The sequence below is a fragment of the Mirounga angustirostris genome, unplaced genomic scaffold, assembly GCF_029215605.1.
Source record: "Mirounga angustirostris isolate CCGP_5_RB_7025 unplaced genomic scaffold, mMirAng1.0.hap1 SCAF_12, whole genome shotgun sequence".
Lineage (NCBI taxonomy): Eukaryota > Metazoa > Chordata > Mammalia > Carnivora > Phocidae > Mirounga > Mirounga angustirostris.
Window position 1 is genome coordinate 28112012 of NW_026991720.1, and position 18719 is coordinate 28130730.

An 18719-nucleotide genomic window follows, 5' to 3' on the forward strand; every position below is an offset into this window, starting at 1 on the left:
GAGGAACTGCCAGTCCTCTTTTCAGTGGTTGCACCTACTTACATTCACAGTGCAAGAAGCTTCCCGTTTCTCCGCATCCTTACCGGCATGTATTTTGTATATTTTTGAGCCTAGTCCTTCTGACAGGTGTGAGGTGATATCTCATTGTGATTTCTATTTGCCTGATGAAGAGTGATGTTAGCATCTTTTCATGTGTCTGTTGGTGTTCCCCTGACCTGTTGATGAGATAGAGAATTGACATGGCAGAAGATCTAATGAGCATTTGTATTGGTTGAAGTCCTTTGCGGGGGCAAGCAATGGAAGCTGCCTGGGGATAGGTTCAGGGAGCAAAGGAGCTGACCAATTAAGCTTGGGGAAGGGCTTGAGAACCAAAGATAGTAGTAAGAATATTAGCATAGGATTGTGTGTCTTTTTCTAGAGGGCCACTCTTAGGGTGGCTCAATTCCAACAGCCTCGTGTCTTTGTCTCAGTTTCTTCCCCATGTCTTGCCTTGTAATTCTTACGGGTTCTTTGAGACTCCCAAGTGGAAGTAATTTCCCTATGCGTTCTGTCCTGATTCCTTCCAGAATTGCTGGTTGCACCCATCTTTGAGCTAGAATTGTATCAAGTATGTATCTCTATTTTAATGTAAGACTAAAATGCCATTATTGTGGTCACATACTCTTTTTTCTTCCTCTAGGCTAACAGTTATTTATAGAAAAGGGCAATGAATTGCTTACCTAGCCCCAGGGCCTATCTAGCTCCCTTTAGTTCTAGATTTTTTCCCCTTAGTTTTTACATTTTTCAGATCTTTGTTGAAATTGTTTAGAAATTTAGAAGGCCTTAAATGGATAGGTCACAAAGTTAAAATCATGCGAAATGTGCACAAATGTACAGGGCTTGGCTTTAATGTATTTTAATAGGAGGAAAACAGTGTAGAGGTGTCAGCTTGTACAAATATATGTTAAGATCCCACAAACCTCATATTATTCTAAACATTATGTATGTATGTATATTTACACTTCATTCTTAAGGGTTTCTTTCTGTATATTAAATTTGACAGAATTTTAAAACCTAAAAAAATTTGTGTTTTTCATTACACCTCTGCAAAGACAGCAAGTAATGTTGACATTTTATTATGAAGATGATAGGTTGGTTTTATATTTAAGATAAGGAATCATAACGTGTCATGCTAAGTGACAAGACATTTAAAGTGTTGGTGACAAAAATAAGCTAGAAGCAGAAATGTGTATAGAAAGGTTCAGAGAAGTGAATAGCAAAGAATAGGCAACTTTGCTAAATAATAGAAGAAGGTAACTATTTTGTACAGAGCTATAATTTAATTTAGATGTAAACCTGGAATATAGCAGAATCCTTAGTAAATTTTTATATCTGTTAAGTATTTTAATTACTATGCCAAGTCCTATTCAAGTAGAACTGCTTATCTTAAAATCTGTAAGCACTTTCCTGTGAAAAAGCCTGGATGCCAAACTCTGTTAATGTCTACTTAGGGTCCTACTAAATGCTGCAACGAACATTTCACGAGTTCAAAACAGTAACACCTGTGTAACAGTTTGCGATGGGCATTCCTGATAGGTGGGGTACGTTTCCTCCATGCGGTGACTCAGGGCTGTAGTTTCTTCCATTTTATTTTATGACTCTCATTTCCTAGAGCATTGGAGTTCTCTGCATGTGGCTAGCAGATGAGTAAAAAGGGATGAAGAAGGCATACCTGTATCTTGATCATTTTTCCCCAAAGTGACGCTTACCACTTCTCTGCATATTCCATTAGCTAGAACTTTCATATGTCCCTACTTAGATACAAGAGGAGCTAGAAAATACAATCTCTGGCTGACTAGCTGCTTCTAGCAAGTTCTGTGCTAGGGAAAGCACGAATCCTAGTAAACAGATGACCGGCAGTAGTTAGCCCCCTGTAGCCAAAGATGAGAACAGTTGTGTTCCCCTTCCTCCTACACGGAGAACACATTCACTTCAACTCCAGGGAATCAACTCAAAGTCTCAGCCAGGCCAGAATCCAGCGTCTCCATCAGGCCCAGCTGTGGCTCTGGTGACCTGTGAACTGAAGTTCATGTTACCCACCTACTGTCCACCTCCCCTCCCCACCCTGCTCTAGCACCAGTCCAGTCTACAGCAGTGGAACAGATGCAGGAGAGCTGCCGGCCAAGTAGCCCATTTGGGGAAAAGAAAAAAAAAAAAAGGTTACAGTGGAAAATCCATAGCAATAGTTGTCCAGGGACAGCACTGAAATCCTGTCCTGGCAGTGTTGAGGATCTCTTGATTAGACCCTTGTTCTGCATCTGAAAAAGAACTCCTTGTCCTTTATTGCTCCTGGCCCTTTGGGCTCTACACATGGGGAGCCGCTGCCTGTCTGTTAACATCTGTGGCAACATCATGTAGAGGACCATGAGCACTTCATGCATGTGCAGTTTGGGGACCTGGAAACTGCCTTACAGTCATTGTTAAGACTAAGTTCAGAGTTTATCTATCAGTACAGTTCTTTTACAAACAATGTATTTCATATGTATGGACCTCCATTTGTTACATGTGTCAATGTTTGTCCCGAGAAACAGACAATTCTAGGTCTTTCAAAAGGAAGAAATGTAACACAGGGTATTAGCTTCACATGTGATAGAACAGAGCCACCAAAGAAATGACAGTGAGTAAACCCAGAGACTGACAAAATCAGCAAACTTTGGCACATCTTAGGGATAGAAGTGCAGTAAGAGGAAGTAAGATCATCAGATAGTATCTGAGCCCTTAGCTCCAATAAGAAGAAACTATGGACTCCCTGAGGGATCTGAGCCATCCGTATTCTTTCACCTTTGAGTGTCCCTACATAATGGGCCCTCAAATGTTTAATTGAACAGAGATAAGCAGTAAATCCTTCCACTGACTTCACTTAAAAGTACACATTAGGAAACTAAAATGTGGCAGAAATGATGGTATTCAATAGTGAGATTATCCTTAATTTGTGGATCGGATGCAATTAGTTGTTTTGGGACCTTATTTAGTAACTGTCATCAGCATTTAGAGAATGAGAAAATGGTCAAAAGTCTTCATTTAAATATTCTCGTCCTGTATAAGACTTTTGGAGTTTGGAACAATACCAATTTTTGTGTAAACAAAGAAGGAAGAATTAAAAAGGAATAAAGTCTTTAGGTGGCTCATGCCAAAATATATTTGGGGGATAAAAGGATGTGGTAGGGAGAACGAGAAAAAGCTTTCCAGAATTGCTAGGGAAATGGCAGCTATAGCTTCAGAGGGTAGATATACAGCTCTTAGTCTTTGCTGCTTTTTTGGAGTCTTCCCCTAAGTTGATAATAACGTTGTTTTGTCTACTGGTTTGAGCCAAAAATTATCACTTTTTTTTTTTTTAACTCTCATTTAAGAAAGAATCTGTAAAATATTCCATTGGATATTTTAGCAGTCAGAATGGATTACTTCTATAATATCATTTTTTAAAATATCACAAATGCCATTTTATCTGTTACTGGATGTGCCTTTACATGCTTAAGTGTGTAGATATGCTGGATTCAACTCAGCTGTGGCTTTTAGGATAGGCTTGAGAAAAGTCTCAAAATAGTAGTTGCATTTAACAACTTGGAAGTTGAGAATAGTTTAAGTAGCTCTTATGACTTGCCTTTCCTAGAGAGAAAAAGAGCTTTGCTTGAAAATTTCTCTGTGAATAGTTCCACTTATACATGGAAATGAAGACTCTTGTTTTTTGGCAGAGCATGCCAAATTCAGTTGCCGTGTTTTGTTGTAAGAACATTTTAGCATACCTGAGCATGTTTATAATTCTTCCATTTACATAGAAATTTCAGGTTGGTTTACTTTTCACATTGGTATAAAATAAGAGTGGCTTAAAATACACACTGCATTTCATATCTTTATCCTTCAGAATATAGTCCTCCCATTTAAAAATATCAAGGCTTGGATATAGGCCATGTCTAAATAATGTTATGACTGACTAAAGTGGGGAAAATATATCATTTTATGTACAGGCATTCCTCAGAGATACTGTGAGTTTAGTTCCAGAGTTCTGCAATAAAATGGATATCCTGATAAAGTGAGTCAAATGAGTTTTTTGGTTTGTCAGTGCATATAAAAGTTATGTTTACACTATACTGTAATCTCTTATGTGTGCAATAACATTGTCTTTAAAAAGTAAATACCTTAATTAAAAAATACTTATTACTAAAAACACTAACCATCATCTGAGCTTTCAGGAAATCATAATCTTTTTGCTGGTGGAGGATCCTGCCTTGATGTCGATGATCACTGACTGATCAGGGTGGGGATTCCTGAAGGTTAGGGTGGCCATGGTAACTTCTTAAATTAAGACCACATGAAGTTGGCCATTATTGATGGACTCTTCCTTTCACGAACGATTTCTCGAGTATGCGATGCTGTTTGCTAGCATTTTACAAACGGTAGAACTTCCTTCAGAATTAGAATCAGTCCTCTCAAACCCTGCCACTGCATTACCAACTAAGTCTGTGTAATATTCTAAATCCTTTGTTGTCAATTCAACAGTCTTCACAGCATCTTCATCAGGAGTAGATTCCATCTCAAACCACTTCCTTTACTCGTCCACAAGAAGTACCTCCTTACCTGCTAAAGGTTACCAGGAGACTGCAGCCCTGTACTGAGTGACTCTGCCAGTCACGTAAATGCTTACAGGCCATTTCAGGGTAACTAGTTGGCCGAATTTCAATATTGTTGTAACTCAGGGAATAGTTGTTCAGTCATATCTTCAGGTCCTACTTCTGGTTCTCTTGCTGTTTCCACCACATCTGCAGTTACTTCCTCCACTGAAGTTTTGAAACCTGACAAAATCATCCAGGAGAACTGGAATCCACTTCTTCCAAACTCCTGCTACTGTTGATATTTTGACTTCTTCCCATGAATCATAAATGTTCTTAATGGCATCTAGAATGGTGAATCCTTTTTGGAAGGTTTTCTATTTACCTTGCCTAGATCCATCAGAGAAATCGTTATCTATGGCAGCTTTAGCCTTATGGAATGTGTTTCTTACATAGGACTTCAAAGTGAAAATCACTCCTTGATCCATGGGCTGCAGGATGGACGTTATGTTAGCAAGCATGGAAAGAACATTAATCTCATTGTCCATCTCCATCAGAGCTCTTGGGTGACCAGGTGCATTGTAATATTTTGAAAGGAATCTTTTTTTTTTTTTTTCAGAGCAGTAGGTCTCAACAGTGGACTTAAAATAGCCAGTAAACCATGTTGTAAACAGATGTGCTGTTATCAAGACTTTCTTATTCCATTTATAGAGCTCAAGCAGAGCAGATTTGGTATCATTCTTAAGGGCCCTAGGGTTTTTGGAATGGTAGGTAAATGAGCCTTAGCTTCATTTTAACGTCACCAGTTACATTAGCCCCTAATAAGAGTCTGCCTGTCCCTTTGATGCTTTGAAGCCAGTAATTGACTTCTCCTCTCTAGCTAGGAAGGTCTAAGATGACTTCTTCCAATAGAAGACTGTTTCATGTACATTGAAAATATGTTGTTTAGTGTTGCTGCTTTTATTAGTTAGATCTTCAGATAACTTGCTGTAGCTTCAACATCAGCACTAACTGCTTCACCTTGTAATTCTATGTTATGGAGACGGCTTCTTTCCTTTAACCTCATGAACCAACCTCTGCTAGTTTCAGACTTTCCTTCTGCAGCTTCCTTACCTCTCTCAGCCTTCATAGAATTGAAGAGAGTTAGGGTCTTGCTCTGGATTAAGCCTTGGCTCTAGGGAATGTTGTAGCTTATTTGATCTTCTCTCACAACCACTAAAACTTTCTCTATATTAGCAATAAGGTTGTTTTGCTTTTTATCCCTTGTGCATGCACTAGAGTACACTTTTAATTTCCTTCAAGAACTTTCCCTTTGCAATGACAATGTGGCCCAGGAGACCTAGCCTTCAGCCTATCTTGGCTTTTGACATGCCTTCCTCACCAAGCTTAGTGATTTCTAGTTTTTGATTTAAAGTGAGACACGTGACTCCTTCTTGCACTTGAACACTCAGAGGCTGTTGTAAGGCTAGTATCTTAATTTCAATATTATTGTGTCTCAGGGAATAGGGAGACCCAAGGAGAGGGAGAGAGACAGCGTAATAATCAATTAGTAGAGCAGTCAGAAAACACACATTTATAAACACAAATTTAAGTTTGTAGTCCTACATGAGCATGGTTTGTGATGCCCCAAAACATTACAGTTGTTCACTGACCACAGACACCATAGCAAATATAATAATGTAAAAATTTGAAACATTTTGAGAATTACCAAAATGTGACAAGACGTGAGGTGAGCAGGTGCTGTTGGTAAAACGGCACCAAGTAGGCCTGCTCAACGCAGGGTTGCCACAGACTTTCAGTTTGTAAAATGCAGTATCTGTGAAGAACAAGAAAGTGAAATGCACTAAGATGAGGTAGGCTTGTATATGAAGAGTAAGCTTTTCTTCTGTGTTGGCTTTGTGAAGCTGTAGAGTTCTGAAATAATCACTTGGTGATTTGGAGGTTTTGTTAAAAATTATTTTGTTTCAGTCATAATATCTTCATAGTTTCTAAAACATGTTATCAGGGAAAAAATCCTTTGGTATTGATCTAAGGCAGAAAATGTGCTGTGATATCAGTCTTTTCCATCTCTAATTGAGTTGATTTCCTTTAATACTATTTTACAATGAAAATATTAAAATATGAGTTATATTTTTGCTGCCTAAAATAATTGGTTTTACTTTTTTAAGCATGCTATCAGTAATTTCAAAAAATACTTCTTTCTGAACTTTTGTCCTAAGGAGTTTATTTTTTTATTTTATTATTATTTTTAAAGATTTTATTTATTTATTTGAGACAGAGAGAATGAGAGAGACAGAGAGCACATGAGAGGGGGGAGGGCCGGAGGGAGAAGCAGGCTCCCTGCTGAGCAGGGAGCCCGATGCGGGACTTGATCCAGGGACTCCAGGATCATGACCTGAGCCGAAGGCAGTCGCTTAACCAACTGAGCCACCCAGGCGCCCTGTCCTAAGGAGTTTAGAATAGTCTTGAAATTATAGGTGTCTAACAAGTATTTCTCAACTGTCAATTCAACTGTAGCCTTTGTGCTCTTAACCTCATTATGAAGTGACATAGGAAGAAAACTCGTTATGTGATAATATGAAAACACATATTTGTCAAAAAGATAAATGAGTCTGTATTGAAAACCCATCTGTTGTGGTGGGAGTCAAATGGTTTAGACACATTTGGGCATGATACCTTCTTTTTAAATAGGAAAACAGAGAAAAGATTTCCGTTCCAATCATTAGACACGGTATTGTACACATAAATGTTTTCTTTCTTTTTTGTCTTTCACAGGTGATATTATACCCAACTTCTAATAGCTCCAAGTCAGCTGAGTTGCACCGAATGATAGTTCCAAAAAATAGCCAGGACTCTGACTTAAAAATCAAATTAGCAGTGCGAATGGATAAACCACCACATATGAAACATAGTGGGTGAGTGTGTACTTGAAGATCTTTTTCTCCTGAATTACTGGATTTAATTTCAATGTATCATTTTTGTCAGTTTACTGACAGAGCCAGTATATCATGGAATTTCCCCCAAAGTGACATTTATGGAATAGCTTAATTTTTTAAACTGCTAGACACCTTTATATCTAAATACATGGGTATTTAGTTAAGATAACTGCTTCCATGCTAACATCATATTGGTAATTGATTGCAGTGGTATTCTACATCATTTATATTGATGAAGAGTAGTGATAGATGGAGATAACCTCTAAGAGATACTTTCCAAAATATAATGATGGTTGAAACTAGCATAGCATTCAGGTCTCCCAGAAATAAACTTACATAAAATATATTAAAGCTAAAATGTCATTCAGATATAACTCCAGGAGGCTGTGTGAAAGTTTTGTCAGGGAGGGATGTGAGTGTTCATCCAACGTGTGAGTGGAAAACGGCACTGCTCCTGGACGAACCGACGCTGGTGGGTAAGCCTGTCTCCTGGGGACTTCCGTGGGCCGGGGTCAGCCCTCATCTCAGCCAGGGTTCTTTTGTCCTTGTAGTTGGTGAGGTAACAGGTCTGAACTCTTGAATACAATAAAATGAGTTTTTTAAAAACCTGGGTCTTTCTCAGATGAACCCTATAGGACTCACTACAGTCAAATCCCAGCACAGGGCTGTTAGTTATTAGGAAGGAATGCAACCCTTTTTTCACAGTGGAGAGAAGCAGTTGCTCAAGTGGCTCTGTCTGAGATTAGCAACCAACGTAAGAGTCTAAGAACATGCATTCCTGTGTGGAGAGGTGCCATCTGCTGGCTTTGCAGCCAGATCACCAGCACCGTGGCGGAGTTAACTGATGAGTCAGTAAGATAAGGATTCTTTGGATGACTAACAGGGACTAAGGACTACATTGCTTCCTTGGTTTGGATGGGCAATGTGTAAGCAGAATGAGGCTCAGTGATGGGAAGAACAGCTCAGAGGGTGGGCTCTTTGAAAGGAAAATGTAGCCCACATTATGGCATCTTCAATGTAGTAACACAAACTAAAGGCTAACCATGACTCAGCTCATAATGCAGATGGAGTTCCTGGGATTTAATATTTAGAGTTCTTCTCATTCCTCCCTCTACCTGCTCACCATTGATTTATTTAGCAAGCATGTATTGAGCGCTTACTCTGTTCCTCCCAGAACAAACCTCAATGGGATACCATCTCAGGCCTAAAGGAAGTGGCTAGTCAGGGATTCAGCCTTGTATACAAGTAATTATAATAGTGAACGGTAAGTGCTGTAAGAGATGAATGGGAACTGGTGGAAAGAACACTTCTGATTTTAGCTACAATCGGTCATGAAAATCTCACAAGACACCTGACTTTTGAGATGAAACTTGAAGTATGAATTTGGGTGGGCAGTGAGGAGGAAGGGCATCCCAGTCACATGACATAGCATATCTATGGGCAATAAAGAGTTCTGGAAGGACTTTTAGCCAATGAAGACAAGTTGGGTACAGCTGGCATAGAGAGTGAGAATATTACCACCCTAAAGTGCTTAGAGACTAGTAGAGTCTAGAGTTGGGCATAAAGGAACATATATTCCAGGCACTGCAGTTATTTCTCTACTATTTTTATATCAGTCTCTTTTGACGAAGGGCACCATCCATAAGAAATTGGAACCTATGTATTATACTTCCAACATAGTCTTTAATTTACAAATGGCCATCACCATGATGAATACCCCTGGAGCCTTCAAAGTGTCCCAAGAACCAAGACACTAAACATGAGGTTGGGAACATGGCAAGCTCTGCAGCCTTTCACTTCTGTGGGAAGAAAGCCCTGCTCTCCTCTTTGGCAACTTCTTCCTTTAGAATGCTCCAGGGCAGGTGGGGCAGTCCAAACCCCTGCCAAGAGTTGATTTTTTTGGTTGGTTGGTTTCCTTTCCTTTTTTTTTTTTTTAATCCTTTGCACTGAAGGAGAACTGGTTTATATCTTATCTCTGAGCCCTTGACTAAGTCAGGAACCCCAGGATGGGTCTGGAGTTGACTTCTGTCGAAGACTACCAGTGAAGGGGGTCACTAAAGAAAATTGTAATCTCAAAATAGGCTCTCAATTTAATATAGAAAGCCCAGGAACTCACCTTGGTTTCAGATCAGTAATGCTTTAGATCCAGCCACATGAATTATTATCTGCCATTCCTAAAAGATACCAATAGGCAATTCTAGACATTCAGGTATCTCTGCAGTTTATAATATGTAAAAGGAAGGAGTTCTAGAACTGAAAATACATGTGATGCTGTCTTGCTAGTTGCTATGTTATGCAGCATAATTAAGAATATCATATTTCATAATAGAGATTCAGTAGAAGCTAATGTCCATATTGGACATAATAATGATGATGATCAACCAGAATTAAAGGTTTTCAACATTGCTGTCCTGGCAGTTTATCCCCATGGGCAGGTACAGGTGCTTTAGCGCAAGCAGCTGTTTGGGTTCCTTGGTGCTTGTGGAAACACATAAATATTTTAAATATCACCCCTGTGTATATGGGCAAACATGGTTTGACCTACATCATAATTGTATTCATCTTTTTTCTGCAGTGTCTCATAAATGGATTTTACTGAACTTAATTACATTTAAGAAGAGAAAGTCCACTAACCTTTTTCTTCCAAGTACTCTGTCATATGCCAAAGCGATAATAGGATATGAGTAGTAGATTAATAGCATTTTGCTTTGGGGCTGGGTTGTGTTCTGTCAATAATTCATCCTATAATGAATAATTAACAGATGAGTAATGAATAATTGAAAAAGAGACAAGTTAAAAAAAAGATTAATTTATCTTTAAAATATGGCAAACCCCTCTTACAGATAGACTTGTCAAGTGGATTAAACAATAAATTGGGAGGGTTATGGATTTTTATCTTCAGACCACTTTTGAGAACTAGACTTTGAAATCCTCTGGGTCTTTAGTTATAAAAACCTGTTGGATGTTCTAAGAATGTGGGCTTCTCTTATATGAACTATTATAACATGTAATGAATATTCATCACATATATATAGCACCTGTGTGGGCCTTCAATTTATTTTATCAGTGTTTTATTTTTTGTGTCCCCAACTGCACTGTGAGTTTCTTGGACCTGTTTGAATCTCAGTGCCCCCTCCCCACACAGTATGCAGTCAAGGATAGGTATTAATATAATAATGATGATGAAAATAGTAGTATGGTCCTTAGAGTTTTAAGGAAAAAATGGCAATAAGTTGCATTCCTAAGTTGAAATACAAAGGGTTCTAAACACAAGTTAGAGAATAGAGTATAATTTTAATGTGAAAAATATCTAAAACAAATGTATTTGGTTCTCAACTGTTGCCTTTTTAAATAACCTTTTTTTTTTTTTTTTTTTAAGATTTTATATTTATTTGAGAGAGAGTGAGAGAGAGAGCACAGAGCGGGTAGGGTCAGAGGGAGAAGCAGACTCCCTGCCAGCAGGGAGCCCGATGTGGGACTCGATCCCGGGACTCCGAAATCATGACCTGAGTTGCTTAACCAACTGAGCCACCCAGGCACCCTAAATAACCTTTTTATAAGCAGAAAAATATATCTGATAAAAAGCTCATGTTTCTGATAACTAATCAGTCCATGACTAAATATTATAGTTTTTTTAAAAAATAGGAGTGACTAGGGGCGCCTGGGTGGCTCAGTTGGTTAAGCAACTGCCTTCGGCTCAGGTCATGATCCCGGGGTCCTGGGATCGAGTCCCGCATCGGGCTCCCTGCTCGGCAGGGAGTCTGCTTCTCCCTCTGACCCTCTCTTCTCTCATGCTGTTTCTCTCTCGCTCGCTCTCTAATAAATAAATAAATAAAATCTTTAAAAAAAAAAATAGGAGTGACTACATATAAATGAAAATACACTTATTTTGAATAAAATACACATAAAGATGATTTCATTCTTTTAAACCAAACTGGACATTACCACATGACATAGATTTGATTTTTTTAAAAAGGGCTCATTTATTCTTTTGGAACATGTCCTATAAACTAATTATATAAACTCATATACATCTGTTAAATGAATTACCAGCTAGGTTTTGAATGGTTAAATAATTCATATCCAGTTTTTTAATTTATTTTCCTCCTTTTTTGGGTAGCTGGAAGACAGAAGTGTTCTTGAACAAATGGACTGTCCTTTAGCATAGCCTAGTGGCTAAGTAACAGTATTAACTTAAATCCCAGAATACTATTTCTGTTTTTATTAAATAACATTTTCCTAAATCAGGTGTTATTTTTTCAGTCAAAAGAAAGGTAAAATGAAATGGAACTAAATAAAACAAATGATTCTTATGACAATTCTACAATGGTAAAGGAGAAAGAAGAAAATTAAACTGTCACAAATACGTAAAGGCCGATGATCTGGATCTATCTGAGGTCTGCATGCAACTGATTATTTTATAGGAAAAAATAAATAAAAACTTCATGAGTAGTATAACTGTATAATAGTTTTGTCACAGTTAAGAACTGGGAAGATAAAATGTTAGCCAAAGCACTGTCCCATAAATCTCCTGTTTCTCTTTATAGCAGAATCATGCTTGGCTCTTTAAACATTTGTTGATTAAACAGATGTACTGAAATATTTTGTAATTGTCATTTATAAAAGTCTCTGTTAATTTATATCATACAGGTTTGAAAGGCACTGGGCCTGTTTCTTGCTTCAGGGGAGAGACAATAGTTCAGCTTCCAGCAGGAAGAACAGCGTAAGCACCAAGCTGTCTGCATTATTGTTGTCCCGTGCTTTCCCAGAGAGCCGACCAGCCATGCATTCAGGGGCTCGGGTGTCATGCTGTCAAACTTGGCATTTGCTCATAAAATGAAATGAATGCACTCTAATAAAACTGCACTGCTGATGATTTTAAGGTTTATCATCTGCAATTTGTTTAGGGGATAGTCCATGATCAAAGGGAAGGAAGATCTTAATTTTGTCAAGGTGGCGTTTGCTGAGAGGGTCCAGGCCTTACAGAAAGGACAGGTCTGTTTTTTCCCTGGAAAAAATTGATTCTTAATTTAAGTTGACCTTTTAGAATGATTTTCCTACATGTCCTTGTCTAAAATAACCGGGTTTGACATTTGAACCTATATGTAGGTCTATTTGCCTTCCCAATGTGAATTTACCTTATTCTGACTTATTCTAATTTCATAGAAATCCCACTTCTTAATGCCTTGCCAAAACTTCTGACAAAAGTATTTGCTAGGTTCTTAATAAATTTTTTCCCAAACACAGCTTTCAGCTTCCAGAAGAGAAGTCTGTCTGTGATACTTTATAAACATCAATGTAACTGTTCTAGAATGATAAAAAAGAATAAGCCATAAAGCCAACTTTGTTTTTCCAAATGCCTTATATTCATGTCCCTTTCTATATGCTAACTTAAATCATTAAGAACTTTGTTTCATTTTAATTTACTAGTGACTAATTATGTGATAATGGTAGAAACATTTTCAAACATGGCTTTAATGATCACTAAACTAGATGTTTTAACTTATAACTCCCTTTGTAAAACTTCTCTGATTTCTCCTGTAATAAATTAGTTTGCCTTTAAGCTTAAATGTGGCTTTCTGTTCAACACCCTTTTACTCTCTAGAGTTTCCTCCAGGGTGTAATATTTTAACCTATGTTATTTTCTTCTTTTTCATGCATCGAATAACTACACTCTTTTGCTTTCAAGTATCCTTCAGTGTCCTCTCTGAGCATCTAAAAGGAAATCAGGCCAAAGAATTAAAAGTAGAGTATGAGGTCTTTTAAAATTTTCTTTCAGAACTGACAGACCATATTCATAGGTTATCCTAATTAATTTGGGGCATTTAAAAAATTATAGTGAAAACTATTTAGGAATACTATATAATTTTATAAACAGTTAGCATACAGGATTATAATAGGTCAGTTCCATCTCAATTGATGCCTTACCATAAAATTTTTGTACTAGGTCCTGACAGAATAGTCCTTTTTGGTTTTTTGCATGCATCCAGAAGTTTTAAAATATTAACACTGAGTTTATAAAGCAAAAATTTTGGGCTTGTTAAGTGAGCATTGTGGGAGGTCAGAAAAATTTGGACTTTATTTAAAATATTTTAGTTCCTTCCTCTGACTCGTGTAGCTGAATAGTGGTGCAGATGGAAGACAGAGCAGTGATAGTTGTAGTAAGAGCCAGGACAGTTGTGCTTGTGGTCCCAGTTCTGTCACTCACGTGGGTGACTCACCACACCTGTCCTGGCCTGCTTTCATCAACTGCTGAAGGGGATGTCCGACTAGGGAATTTGAATGGCCCCTTCAGCCCTTCAGAAATAAAATTATGACTTATCATTTCCTTCCTCATCCCTCCAGGAGCATATTCCACTCATCCCATGGTGTGCCTACAAAGAGAGAATGTGCAGAGTTTAGGGTGAATAGAGCTGGTAGAAGGGAGGACACCTGGAAGATAAGACATTTGGGGTTTATTTGAATCTTCTCAAGACAAGAAAAGGAAGTATGAAGACTGACTGAAACATCAGGCTGCTTTTATGTAAAATTAGTTTGAAAAATACACTATAGTTATAGAATTGTTTCTATTCTGATAGTAGTAGTAAAAAACAGATGGCTATCGAGGCACCTGGGTAGCTCAGTTAAGTGTCCAACTCCTGATTTCGGCTTAGGTCATGATCTCAGAATTGTGAGATCAAGCCCTGCGTTGGACTCCACACTTGGCATGGAGCCTGCTTAAGATTCTCCCTCTCCCTCGGCCCCTCCCCCTCCCTCTCTTAAAAAAAAAAAAACACAACAGAAAACAGATGCATATAAATATAACTTGAGAAATGAAATACACTAAATAGAAAAATGCAACTATGGGTGAAATTTTCTTTATTTTCCAGATTTTGCTGTTATGATGAAAGAATGCAGTTATCAAACTAAAGATCAAATAGTTAATTTCTTCTAATTAAAAATAGGTAAATTTGTTGTACCAAAAATCTGATTGTTAGGGAAATTCATTTGAGAGGATTCCTTACGGTGAGTCTTGAAGGGCTCCTGTCCATCCAATATTTAAAGGGTCAGCATGGCTTAGGAACATGAGCTCTGGAGCCAGACCACCTGCCTTCACATCCTGGCTCTACCGCTTAATAGCTATGGGATCCTGGGAAAGTTATGAAACCTCTCTGTGCTTCAGTTTCTTCATAGAATTATTTAGAGGAAGAGTACTTTTTTATTGCAATATAATTAACATACAATGTTATATTGGTTTCGGGTGTACATCATAGCTTTAAGAATTCTGTACTCAGTGTTCATCATGATAAGTGTGGTCATCTGTCCCCATATAACGTAATTACAATATTGTGTAATGCTGTACTTTTCATCTCTGTGACTTATTTATTTTATAACTGGCAGTTTGTACCTCTTAATCCTCTTTATTTCACTCATCCTCTTCTCCACTTCTCCTCTGGGAGCCACTAGTTTGTTCTCTCTATTTTAGAATCTGAGTTTTTTCTGTTTGTTTCTTTTTCTTTTTTTAGATTCCACATATAAGTGAAATGTATTGGACTTTCTCTGATTTATTTCACTTAGCATAATACCCTCTAGGTCCATCCATGTTGCTACAAATGGCAAGATCTCATTCTTTATAGCTGAATAATATTCTTTTGTGTATAGATACCACATTTTCTTTATCCAACACTTGGGTTGCTTCCATCTCTTGGCTATTATAAGTAATACTGCAATAAACATAGAGTATGTAAATCTTTTCAAATTAATATTTTCATTTTCTTTAGGTAAGTACCCAGTACTGAAATTACTGGGTTGTGTGGCATTTCTATTTTTAATTTTTGAGGAAACTCAGTACTATTTTCCACAGTGGCTGCACCAATTTACATTCCTACCAAGAGTACATGAGGATTCCTTTTTCTCCACATCCTCGCCAACACTTGTTATTTCTTTTTGATACTAGCCATTCTGACGGGTGTGAGGTGATATCTCAGTGTGGTTTTGATTTGTGTTTCCCTGATGATTAGTGAGGCTGAGCATCTTTTCATGTCTTTAGAAAATGTCTTTTCTGTATGTCTTCTTTGGAAAAACATCTATTCAGGTCCATTTTAAAATCAGATTATTGTGGTTTCAGACAAACTTTAGTATTCTAGCTCTATGAAAAAAGCTGTTGGTATTTTGATAGGGAGTGCACTGAATCTGTAGATTTTTTTGTATAGACATTTCAACAATATTCCAATTCATGAGCATGGAATATCTTTGCATTTGTTTGTGTCCTCTTCAGTTTCTTTCATGATTGTTTTATAGTTTTCAGATTACCGGTGTTTAACCTCCTTGGTTGTTTATTTTTAGGTATTTTTGATGCAATTGTAAATGAGATTGTTTTCTTGATTTCTCTTTATGCTACTTTGTTATATAGAAATGCAACACATTCTGTATATTTTGTATCTTGCAACTTTACTGAATTCATTTATCGGTTCTGGTAGTTTTTGGTTGAGTCTCTAGGGTTTTCCTCTATGTAGTATCACATCATCTGCAAATAGTGATAGTTTTACCTCTTCCTTACCAATTTGGATGCCTTTTATTTCTTGTCTGACTGCTGTGGCTAGGACTTCCAGTAGTATGTTGAATAAAAGTGGTGAGCGTACACATCCTTGTCTTGTTCCTGATCTTAGAGGAAAAGCTTTCAGTTTTTCACCATTGAGTATGATGTTTGCTGAGGGTTTTTCATATTTGGATAAGTAGTATCTTAATGTGTACAGCATGCTTGCAGGAATCACTGGCTAGCTCACAGTAATGATGTGTTTTAGCTATTCATAAAACCCTAAAGAAAGCATATGTTTGAGTTGAGACACTTACTAAAAGAAGGAAAAACAAACGTTAAATAATCAAAATATGAAACAAAACAAAGACCAAAAGGCCATCATCAAAAATGCCAGTATGTCAGAGGAGATACAACAGGGCTGGGTGGAGTGTGCTGCTTGGGCGTTGGAGGAATAGGATGCAGAGAAGACGCTTGTGGACCATACTAAGGAGGACAACGCCTCCTGGCCCTGCATCGGGGGGGGGAGGAACTTTGGTAGTTGTGTGACCCATGAAACCAACACTTCTTCTGCTTCTACCTGGGCCAGCTGGCCATTCTGCTATTTCAGTCTCGTTAAAAGCATGGCCTGTGATCCATCCAAGGACAAGTACTGCAGCCCAAATTCCAAATACCAGAGACTGAAATTTTTAGCCTTGCTGAGGGAACACCTCAGTCTTTGAAACTTTATTGTATTTTGTACAGGTCCTTCTCTGTACGAATTTGTTGTGGCAATAAAACACTTAGTAAAACAGCTTACATTTGTATTTTATGTTCTATACCTCTCTGCCCCATATTTTTCCTCCCCAAAATCCATTCCTTTAAGAAAAAAAATCTATTGGAGACATAGGCACTAGCTACGATTTGTTCAAATCTAGGGTTGAAGATGCCCTATCACTTGATCTTGAGTAGGGTAGAGGGGGCCAGTCCTTCAGTCCTTGGAGTTAGTTTCTGTGGGATATAATAGACTAGCCTACACACTGTTCCAGTATTTATCACCCATCGTGCAACCATCATGCACGGAAGAATACCACTCAGACGTTCATGTCAGGAAATGGATGGCAGAGAAACTTTTGGATTAAATCTTACTACCGATCTGATAAATACTATCTTTAAGTGCTCATTTTGTTAAATGTTGCTATAGAATGTTCTGGGCCTTGGGTCTCAGGTGATGTTGATGAATGTGTAGTAGAACCTCTTTTTCTAAGCTTCCTATGGCTGTGAAATAAATTGATAATAAGTTGAGCTGATGAGACATTTGCTGGGCTCTAGGTTATTCCCCTCCCTTTCTTCCTGCCTTATCCCAAAAGGATGCTCTAAAGATTAAAGGTGGTCTTAAAAGGGAAAATGAAGCTTTTTGAGCAGGAGTGCTCCATGCAATTCTAATAAAGTCTTTCTGGGAGTTTAAACAAGTAGGCCTGTTGCAGTGTAATTTAACTAGCTGTGTTAGAAACCCCATTAACAATTAAATGAATAAGGAAAAAAATAAGACACTATTTCCAACTCACCCCCCACCTCTGACAACTTTCTCTTGGCTCCTTCTCAGGCACCTATGAGGACTGTTACCGAGCAGTAGAGGGGACCTAGACTGGGCGACCTAGGCTCTAGCCAGGTCTGCCTGCAGGGTGCCCTGGGTCTGTAGGCACATGCCTCCTTCGTTTCTTCATTTTTAAAACAGCATGTTGAGCTCACTAAAATTTTTTTTAGTTTTCTTCCAGCACTGAAATTTTTCTATTTTATTTATTTATTTATTTTTAAAGATTTTATTTATTTGACAGAGACATAGCGAGAGAGGGAACACAAGCAGGGAGAGGGAGAAGCAGGCTTCCTGCAGAGCAGGGAGCCCGATGTGGGACTCGATCCCAGAACCCTGGGATCATGACCTGAGCCAAAGGCAGACGCTTAACCGACTGAGCCACTCAGGCGCCCCTCAATTTTATTTTAAACCTAAAATTTGATGTCCTAAGGAAAGTAAGATAGAAATAGTTCATATTCTTGAGATAGGATGGAAACAGGTAAATGATTTTCAAGCCAATCATTCACTTTAAGGATATCTCCATAAATAGGAGGCAGGGTACAAAGTGGTTAAGAACACAGGCTTCGGGAGTTAGACCTGGGTTTAAACTTGAGCCCTGTCATTTTTAGGCAAACTTGGTCAAGTTCCTTAACTTCTCATAGTCTCACTTTTCTCAACTCTAAAGGTGAATTGTCCCGAGCAAAAAATGAGGTGTACTCCTAAAGCATGCAGCACAGTGCCTGTTATAAGCTAAGTGCTTAATCAGCTAGTAACGATCTGTATCAGAATAAATGTTATTTTAAAAAATTATAGTCCCATGAGCTGTAATAAAACCTTCCAGTTTTAAACACATTGTTAGGTTTTATTTGGAAGAAAATGCTCAAAGACAGATGGGGAAATGGCATGCAAATCCTAATTCCTTCAGAGTATAAAAATTATGTCCCCCATTAGGGCTCTCTGCTTTAATTGTTAGGCTTTAGTGTGTTTTTATTTGACAGCTATTATGGATGTAGGTGGTGGTAGTGTATTTTTTGCTGCTAACTTAATTTTGCCTTCTCTATGTCCAAAGGGAGAAAAATGGAAAATATTACATAAGAGTGCTCAGATAAGCTCAAGTTCTAAAAAAC

The 18719-nt window shown here is 38.0% G+C and overlaps 1 protein-coding gene and 1 pseudogene across 12 annotated transcripts in view; both read left to right on the forward strand.

Moving 5' to 3' along the window:
- The window catches only part of CADPS2 (calcium dependent secretion activator 2), a 517989-nt gene that overhangs the window by 285884 nt on the left and 213386 nt on the right, over positions 1-18719 (forward strand). For all 11 annotated transcript variants that reach the window (XM_064575007.1, XM_064574999.1, XM_064575000.1 and 8 more), the window contains one exon: positions 7362-7501. In XM_064575007.1, the coding sequence (XP_064431077.1) occupies positions 7362-7501 (140 nt within the window). The remainder of the gene's footprint in view (positions 1-7361; positions 7502-18719) is intronic.
- On the forward strand, positions 12360-17924 carry LOC129045469 (dynein light chain 1, cytoplasmic-like; annotated as a pseudogene). Its single transcript, XR_008505230.2, has one exon. The product of XR_008505230.2 is annotated as a dynein light chain 1, cytoplasmic-like (transcript).